The sequence below is a fragment of the Silene latifolia genome, chromosome 9 (assembly GCF_048544455.1).
Source record: "Silene latifolia isolate original U9 population chromosome 9, ASM4854445v1, whole genome shotgun sequence".
Taxonomy (NCBI): Eukaryota; Viridiplantae; Streptophyta; class Magnoliopsida; order Caryophyllales; family Caryophyllaceae; genus Silene; species Silene latifolia.
Window position 1 is genome coordinate 189618176 of NC_133534.1, and position 10114 is coordinate 189628289.

The 10114-nt window shown below is 40.9% G+C and overlaps 1 protein-coding gene across 1 annotated transcript; it reads left to right on the plus strand.

The window, feature by feature from the left end:
- Nucleotides 1-1222: 1222 nt before the first annotated feature.
- On the plus strand, nucleotides 1223-2978 carry LOC141602026 (uncharacterized). The gene is made up of 5 exons (XM_074422336.1): nucleotides 1223-1453; nucleotides 1555-1877; nucleotides 1922-2108; nucleotides 2217-2655; nucleotides 2827-2978. Exons 1-5 carry the CDS (start codon nucleotides 1223-1225, stop codon nucleotides 2976-2978), a joined length of 1332 nt encoding a protein of 443 aa, XP_074278437.1.
- Nucleotides 2979-10114: the final 7136 nt, after the last annotated feature.

A 10114-nucleotide genomic window follows, 5' to 3' on the forward strand; every position in this document is an offset into this window, starting at 1 on the left:
TTTTCGATTTGAGTTAGAGCGGGACAAGTTGAAGGTGATGGATGGTCAACCATGGCACTTTGATAAATTTATTTGGTGTCTCAATGAGCCTAATTTAGAGGGTAAGATGATAGATACACCTTTACATAACTTACCTCTGTGGACGTGGGTTTATGATCTTCCTCTTAAAGGCAGAGCTAATGAGACGAATCTTCGTCGTATTGGGGCACAGCTGGGAGAATATATTAGTCACGACGAGGAGTCCTTGACGTTTTTTGATAGGGTGGTTAGGATTAGGGTGCTTCATGATGTTCGTGCCCCGTTGAAAAAGGAGGTGGGTATACGTATGTCGTCTGATAGGACGGTTTCTTTTACAGTTAAGTATGAAAAATTACCAACCTTCTGTTATGGGTGTGGTATTGTAGGTCATGGGGAAAAGGATTGTGACCAAGGTCCTTATGTGACTAGTGAGTTGGGGTTTGGGGAGGAGTTGAGAGCTTCGAATAGGAGGATTGCGAAGCCGGATTTTCATACAGGTTGGGGTAAGGAGTCTCAGAGTAGGGAAGAGATGGGAGAAGGTAAGGGGAGTGAGAGATTGAATATTGATCTGATGGTGGATAGATTGAAGGCTATTGCATTATCGCATCGTGTTAAGAAGCAGGTGGGTGGTAGTGTGGAGTCTTCGGTGCTGCTAAGGGAGGGGGGGATCAGGAGCTGCGGTTGAAGAGATGATTACTGTGGGAGGTGGGTTGAGGTTGGAGAGTGTTATGCGTAGTGGAGGGGGTAAGCAGGATGTTGGGTGTGGGTGTGTGGAGGAAGCTTTTGGGGAGTACGCTCTGATGAATAGGGAGCAGGTGGAGAAGGAGGGGCCTGTGGATGTTTTGGGCAGGAAGGATGCTGATCAGAATCTTAAGGATGTCGGGGAGTGTTTGAATGGGGATAATGTTGACAAGGGAGATGGTGGGACGTGGAGGAGGCGGCTGCGTGAGGTGGGGACAGGTTGTTCGAGTGAGCAGGTACTTGATAGGGGGACGGTTAATGAGAATAAAAAACGGACGAGAGAAGATGATGAGGTGAGAGATGAGAGTGCTGAGGGTTCTTGCTTAGATTTGGGTCGGAAAAAACGAAGAGATGGGGTTGTAGGGGAGGCTAAGGGTGTGTTGAGGGTGGAAGCGATTCACAAGGATGTGACTATGTTGGTATCTGAGGCGGCGGTTGATTCATTTCAACCCCGCCGGGCCCAATGAATTGTTTGAGCCTTAACTGCAGAGGGCTGGGCAACCCCGATGCAGTAGGCGGTCTTCGAAACTTGCTTCGAAGGGAGGCCCCAGCTTTGGTGTTTTTGTGTGAAACAAAGCTGAGTAGTTGTGAGATGAGACGTGTTACTGATAGTTTGACGGGTTATTGTAGTATGGCAGTGGACAGCGTGGGTAGGTCTGGTGGTCTTGCTTTTTTGTGGCGTGAGGATATTTGTGTAAAGTTTAGATTGGCTTCTGTCCATTATATGGACTTCGATATTGGTGAGGAGGAATGGAGTGGCGTTTGACCGGATTCTATGGTTGGCCATTGGTGCAGGATAGGCATCTGTCATGGCAATTTCTTAAACGGCTGGCTGAGGAAAATCATTCTTCGTGGTTGTGTATAGGAGATTTTAATGAGATTTTATATGCTACTGAGATGCGTGGTGGATCGAGAGCACAATGGCAGATGAATAATTTTTGGGAGGTTGTGGATGTATGTGGGTTATGTGATTTATCTTACGAGGGTTACGAGTTTACTTATGACAATGGTCAAGGTGGGGTGGATAATAAACAGTGTCGGTTGGATAGAGCAATGAAGATGGAGGCTTGGAGTGACCAATTTCCCTATGCAAAGCTCTATCACTTGAATAGGGAATGGTCTGATCATGCACCTATTTTGGTAAAATTGGATGGGCGTGCAGCTGGAGGGGGGTGTTGGGGAAGCAGTTCCGTTTTGAGCAGATATGGGTGGGAGAAGAGGGGTGTGAAGATACAATTAGGCGTGTGTGGGAGGCTGATGAGAGTGATGGTTTGGAGACTATTTCTCGTTGCACGGTCGAATTGAAAAAATGGAAGGGAATGAGTATTGGTAAGATATTGAGGGACTTGGTTCGTAAAAGGAAGAGATTGGCATGGCTGAATGAGAATGAACGGTCTGTTGGTAATGTTAAGGAAAGGAAAAGGTTGATGGGGGAGATAAATTCACTACTTCGATAGGAGGAGGTGTTCTGGAGACAGAGGTCGAGGGCTCTTTGGCTTAGAGAAGGGGATCGAAACACTAAGTACTTTCATCGGAAGGCTCGGCAACGGAAGAAGAAGAATACTATTCATCGAGTTGTCGGGAGGAACGGTGCGGTTTGTGAGGGCAGGGAAGCGGTTACGGTGGAAGCTGAAGGTTTCTTTACGACACTTTTTGAGTCGTCTAGGCCGGAACAGGTTGAGGGGATGTTCGATGGGGTACGGGGTAGAGTGACTACGGCGATGAATGCGCATTTTAGGGCAGCTTATAGGGCGGAGGAGGTGTTCGAGGCCCTAAGTCAGATGCATCCTTTAAAGGCCTCGGGGCCGGATGAGATGAATGCACTCTTCTATCAAACTTACTGGCATATTGTTGGCCCTTCTGTTACAAGAATGGTGTTGGGTGTCCTGAATGGAGGTGAGTTTCCTTGTTCGATAAACCGTACTCATATTGTTTTAATTCCAAAGAAGAAAGTGCCGGATAAACTTGCGGATTATCGACCGATTAGTTTGTGTAATGTCTTATATAAACTTAATTCTAAAGTTTTAGCTAATAGGCTTAAGTTATTTCTTGGTATGCTTGTGTCAGAGAACAAAAGTGCTTTTACTCCGGGGAGGTTGATTTCTGATAATATTTTGCTTGCATTTGAGCTGTTTCACTATATGAAGAATTCTAGGACAAGTGGGGGACATTTAGCTCTAAAGCTTGATATGGCCAAAGCGTATGATCGTGTGGAGTAGGTTTTTTTTGTATAAGGTCCTTCTGGCTATGGGTTTTGATAATTGTTGGGTTGATAATGTGATGCGATGTGTCCATACTGTCACATATGGAGTGTTGATTAATGGGGTTCCATCGCGAGAGGTGGTGCCAGAACGTGGACTCCGTCAGGGAGATCCCATCTCGCCGTATTTGTTTATTCTTTGTGCCGAGATTCTATCAAGTTTGTTACGACGGGAATGTGAGAGAGGGGGAATACACGAAATTCGGGTTGCACCCCTTGCATCGGTGGTTACGCATCTTTTCTTTGCAGACGATAGTATTATTTTTGTCAAGACTAATGTGAGGGAAGCTAAGTGTGTGATGGAAATTCTTAATATGTATGAGATGGCATCGGGGCAATTAGCGAGCAAGGAAAAGACAACTGTGTCTTTTAGTAAGTGTACTGAGGAGCGCAAACGGCTGGCTGTTGAAGCTGTACTTGGAGTGCGTGTTGTTGCTGAACATGACAAGTATTTGGGGTTGCCTACGGTGATAGGGCGTTCGAAGCAGGTTCTCACTAGGGTGGTGTGTGATAAGCTGAATAATAAATTATAAGGGTGCCGAGGTATGCTATTTAGCCGAGCAGGTAGGGAAACTCTGATAAAGGCAGTTGCCCAATCTATTCCTACTTACGCAATGAGTGTTTTTAGACTACCGGCCAATTTTTGTGATGATTTACGCTCTATGGTTTCGAGATTCTGGTGGGGATCGAATAATGGACGGAGGAAAATGTCGTGGGTTGCTTGGAGTACTTTGTGTCGATCCAAGGCGAGAGGAGGACTCGATTTTCGGGATTTTGAAAATTTTAATAAGGCTTTATTAGCTAAACAAGCTTGGCGGTTAATATGTGAAGATGGAATTTTAATGGGACGGGTTTTGAAAGGCAAGTATTTCCCTAATTTTTCTTTTATGGATGCTGAAATTGGAGTTAATCCGAGTTATACGTGGAGGGGTATTTTTGGTGCAAAAGTGGTTATGGGGCTTGGGGTACGGCGTCGTGTGGGGTCGGGGGTTGATATCAGGGTGTGGACGGACCCATGGGTTCCGGGGACGAGATCACGGTGTGTTATTTCTCCTCGGGCCGAAGCGAATATTGATATGAGGGTTGCGGAGTTGGTGGTTGATGGTGAAAACAAGTGGGATGAAGCTAAGATTAATGACTTATTTTTTCCTTTTGAAGTAGAGAGAATTAGAAGTATTCGTCTTGGTAGGTGGGAACTGTGGATAGTTGGGTGTGGGATCATATACGTGATGGGGAGTATACGGTGAGGACGGGTTACGGGTTACTAGTTGAAGATGGTGAGCCGGAGGTCGAGCAGTCCGATTTTGCAAATGAAGGTTGGTTATGGAAGGCGATTTGGAAGGTACCCGTTCTCCCGCGTATTAAGGTTTTCATGTGGCAATTATGCCATGATGCGATTCCAACGATGGTTAATATTGCCCGTCGGTTGGGTAGTGATGATGTCGCGTGTCCTCGATGCCAGAGTGAGCGGGAGTCTTGTTTTCATGCTATACGGGGTTGTGGTTGGGGTGGGGAGGTTTGGGAGGAGGTGGGGATCGGTACGGGGGGTTGGCGGGGTGGTACATTGGTGAGAGATTGGTTGGAGGCGACATTGAGGGAGTTGGGGGAGAAGGAGAGGGTGTTCTTCCTTGTTACATGTTGGGTTTTATGGGAGAGAAGGAATAGGTTGGTTTTTGAGGGGGAAAGATGGGATGTAGGAGGGATTATGAGGAGGATTTGGGGTATTGTGTGGGAGTTGGAGGCGGTGCATGACGATAGGACGTTGAGTATTGTGGAAGGGAGTCGACTGGGGAGTTGGGAACCGCCGATTAGTGGTGTGTCTAAGATCAACACGGATGCAGGGGTCGTGGAGGGGATAGGAGTGGGGTTGGGGGCGGTTAGTCGGAACTGGAAGGGTGAGGTTGAGTGGGCGGTGGTGATGCAATGTGGCTCGGGGTGTGGAGTAGATTTGGCGGAAGCTGAAGCGATATTGTTGGGTCTGCGCGAAGCAAGAAGGATGCAAACGAGAAAAGTCATTATCGAGAGCGATTAACTGATCGTGGTTGATGATTTGACGAGGAATAGACGTGGTAGAAGTGAATTATTTGCGATTTATGAGGAAATTTGACAGCTTAGTTTATTTTTTGAGTCGATTGTTTTTAAGCATATTAGTAGGAACAATTAGTCTCATGTGTAACGGATGTATCCGTTATACCAATAAAATGGATCAAGTAATTATCATATAGGATGGAATGGTAGGATGTAATTTCAAAAAATAAAATTATTGAAAAAAGGAAAACTAATCAACCTAAACGTCTAATGGATGCAATTATATTGTTGCCTATATTCATGCCTTTTTAATCTTTCCAAAAATCTTGTAGAATAATTTCCTTTCATTCCCATATTTTGTCTTTCACACTTCTCCATAATCGTCTTCTACCTCCATTTTCGTTCAGATTCAACCTACCGTTTTCTTCCCCATTTTTTTTCATTTTCAACTTAATAGTAGGTACTTTTAACTTATCATAATTTCGGATCTAAACTTACCATAGTACCATTTTTTGCAATCAATTTGTTGTTTGTGTTTTCAGTTTTTGGGAAATGACGAGGAAGCAAGCAGCAAGAAGGGGTTTGGTTTAAGCCACTTCAAATGGGTATTAAAGGTACGATTTAGTAATTTAATTGTACTGATTTCCCTATTTTTGTACTTAAATAATTTCATTGTAGTAATTTTTTTTGGGTTGATTCTTTGTTTTAAGGAGATGAAAATCCAAGACAGCAATTACAAATAAGAATAAGAGGAAAGACCGACCTAATGGAGAGGATGAAGTAAAACAACGACCTAATGGTGTTGATGTTGGTTTGTCAGTTTTATGAGTTTTTACATTTTGATTAATATTTTTACCATGGTTAATGATTTAGTAGCCGTTTTTGTTAATTTTTGTGTACGTTGAGTTAGATCTATTTTTTTTTGTAAGTTATTAAGATCATAATGTGACCAAGTTTATGCTATATGTTGCTTAAGACCATTTGTTAAGGTGTACTTCTGTTTCCAGTTCTTTTTGACCATTTTGTCGAACTTAGTGGCCATTTGTTGATGTTTAATTACATCTTTTTAGTAACTTATTAAGATCAGAATGTGACTAAGTTTATGCTACTTGTAGCTTAGGACCGCTTGTTAAAGAGTAGTTCTGTTTTCATTTTTTGTGACCATTTTTTGTAACTTATTTAAATCATGATGTGACCAAGTTTGTGTTATTTGTAACTTAAGACCATTTGTTAAGGACTACTTATATTTCAGTTCTTTGTGACCATTTTGCTGAACTTGGTGGCCATTTGTTGATATTGATTTAGATTTGTTTTTGTGACTTATTAAGATCAAAATGTGACCAAGTTTGACCATTTGTTAAGGACTACTTCCGTGTTCAGTTCTTTGTGACCATTTTGCTGAACGTAGTGACCAAATAAATGTTGTAAGTAGCTTAGGATCATTTGTGACCAATACGTTGATCTTTGTGAACATTTATTAGTTTAGTACCATTATGATAAACTTAATAGGTACATATAATATTTTGTTAGTTACCATTGTTGTGATATTTGTCGCTAAAAATATTGTTCGTAAGTTTGTTATATTTTGTAAGTACTTATTTAATTTTTGTAATTGAATATGTAGTTCAAATGTTTTGACCATGTATAACTAGTTGGTAGCCGGTTTCATCTCTATTTTTTATTTTTATTTTTTTACGTTTGGCAGGACTTCTAAAAGGATTGCTAATGCATACGGGTCCCCGGGTGGCTTACTTAAGCTGATTAAGAAGATGGCAGAAGAGCAGAAGAAAAGTGTTGAAGAGATTGGTTTCAGGGGGATGTTGGAGGTTGGAGGTTAGTGCTAGCGGGAATGTATCATGTAATGATAGATTGGTTGATGACACGTTATGACCCAGACTCCAGGATGTTCTTGATTTATAAGGAGCGGTACTTTGTTTGACGAGAGTTGTTGTATACGACACATTTATGTTACCTTGTAATCGTGGGAATGAGGTTTTGTGCACCTCAAGTAGAATGCTATTTTTATTTGGATTTGGTAGTTGATTTAAAACCTTTATTGCTTTCTAATTGTAGTTGATATGTCGTTCACATTTTGCTCTTAATATGTGAACGACTAAGTATTGAACGCGTTCTGTTTTGGTTCTTTCCTAATTCGGATTGTTAATTGAACAAGTACTGCTTTCAAGACAATATTATTATGCTTTTTTTTATTTTCTTAGTCGATTAATTTTATGGCCAAATATATACAATTTGGAGCTAGTAACAAGTTTACTAGATAGGGTCACAACATCATCAAAGTTGGTCACAAAATAAAAGATATCATGTTTATTTGGTCACAAAGTTATCAGACTTCTACCTTAGATAGTGATAGTGACCAACTATTGCTTTAAAGCTAGACAATATTATGCTTTTTTTGTTTTCTTAGTCAAATAATTTTGTGGATAAATATATACAATTTGGGGCTAGTAACAAGTTTACTAGATTCGGTCATACCATAATCAGATCTGGTCACAAAATAAAAAATATCATGTTTATTTAATTTAGCCACAAAATTATCAGAACATCGTTCAAAACAATGGAACCAACATCATCTTCGACATCGCCTTCGACGTGATTATCATTTTCATTTAATGATGGACTTACGATATCGTCATTATGGGGTGTAAATATGGTATCATCATCGTCTTCTAGGCAAATGAGATGGTTGATCATCTTACTAACAGAAAAAAATTGATGAAAATGATTGATTTGCAGAGGTAGGAGATGAACACGAATTGATGTGTAACAATGGTGAAACCGCTGTGTTTGTATATTTGTTTAACGTGGGAGACTAATTGAAAATATTTTATTTAAGGTAAGTGTATTATTTAGTGGCTGATTTTGTGGAAATTGTTTTAATTAAATCACATGACTAATTCTACCCAACCCATATTAGTTCTAATCAGATTCAAATAACCAATATCCGAGTCCGTTTCACTATTGTCGTATTTACAACCGTTATAAACAAGAATTATTGTAGTAGGAATTTAAATAAGTTAGTACATATGTTAGCACATGCTATGCCATGGTCTAATGGTAGGCGTTTTTGGTTGTCTGATTTGTCAGCTGAGTTTGGTGTTGTAGCTGTCAATGATATTAGTAATATAATTTAAAGCCTTTATGGTTTTTTACAAAAAAAAAAAAAAAAAAAAACATTGTATTTTTTTTAATTTATTCTAAAGCATAGAAAACAAATCCGCAGCCATAGTCCGCGATACTCGAATAAATTTATTTACGAATTCTAGTGGAGTTATCCAAAGGCATGCGATGAAGTTATACTATGCGACTCAGTTTCCCTGCCCTGCGAAAAATAACCCAAAAGAAACACAAAAATTTAAAGTACTAATTTGCAAGAGGTGTAATATTGAAGACACAAGTTCTTGTTTGTGACGGCACATATCCATTACTCTTGAGTGACGGATACCATTTTGTTGGGTAAATTAATCCAACACAAGTTACACAAAAAAGTTTTAATTAGAAGTGTTACAATGAACATGTAACAACTTGTATTTATGTGATGTTAAATGAATGTTAATTCATTTGTTTAACATTGCGTGAAAAACATATGAATTGTGTTAATTCATGTGTTGGTAACGTGAAGTGATTTATGATAGGAAATTATAACGTCACTATCACATGACTATATAAAGGATGGAAAATCCTTTGGAAAGGTATCTCACAAAATGTAATCAAACAAGGTGACTTAGCTTGGTAAAGAGCAAGTCGGGGTTTGAGGGTGAGAGGCAGTATAACGGGTGTTTTTATACAATAGTTTATGAGGTTACTCTAGGGGTAATATTGGTGGCATTTACTAATATTACTGGACGGCTAGAGATTGTTATCTTATATTATTGTGGGTTTCGAATTAGTATTTAATTCGAGACGGTTACGTTGTACTGGTGCTATTTTTATAGTGGATTCTAGTCATTTTGGCTAGTGGGTTTTACTTCCGGTTTGGAAGGTTTTGCCCTGGGTTTGACCCTAAAATATCGTCTCGTCTTATTATTGCTTACATTTATTTACTTTTACGGTTTACTTGTCGATTGGTTGCTTCCGTTGCGCGTGGGAGATTGGCGCTAATTTCCCAACAGTGGTATCAGAGCCACTAGGCTCGGTCCGGTGGCTGGTTTATAATTGGCAAGAATGTCAAATATGGGGTCTCAATTTGCAGTACCAAAATTTGATGGTAAAAGTAGTTTCACCCTTTGGCAAAGAAGGATGAAGGATCTCCTGGTTCATCTTGGCTTGGCTAGAGCCTTGAAAGGAGATGATGGTAAGCCAGAGAAGATGAGTGATGACAACTGGGAAGAGGTTTGCACTAAGTGTGCAAGTACTATTAGGTTGTGCATCTCGGATTCAGTCATCAATTGTGTTCTTGATGATGACTCTCCATCGGTGATATGGGAAAAGTTGGAGAAGCTCTACATGGCGAAGAGTTTGACCAACAAGTTGCTTTTGAAGCGGCGGTTATATCGGTTGAGGATGGATGAGGCTGAAAATTTAATTGGGCATGTTAATGTGTTCAATGGACTGTTAGACGAGTTAAAGAAGATCGAAGTGAAGCTTGAGGAGGAAGATAAGGGGTTACTACTCCTCAATTCTCTCCCGGACACATATGAGACTTATGTGGATACTATTCTGTGCGGGAAAGACACCATCACGATGGAGCAAGCACAGACAGCTTTATTGTCCTTTGATGCGAGGAAGAAGGACAAGGCTGGGATACGGAGCGACAGTACGGGTACAGTTGCAGTTGCTCGGGATGGGAGAGGTCGATCGTTTAACAGGGAGGATGGATCGAAGCATGGCAGGTCTCGGTCCAGGAACGCTTCTAGGAATAATGATGTGAAGTGTTTCAAGTGTGGTGACCTTGGGCATATTAGGCGGTTCTGTCCTAAGAAATGCGAGAATGAAGAAAACAAGGGCGACACCAACTTGGTTGCCGGTGAAGGAAATAGTGGTTGTTTCCTTACCGATGGTAGTGACATATTTGCGGTCACGGATGTAAACGACGTGTGTTCCAAGGAA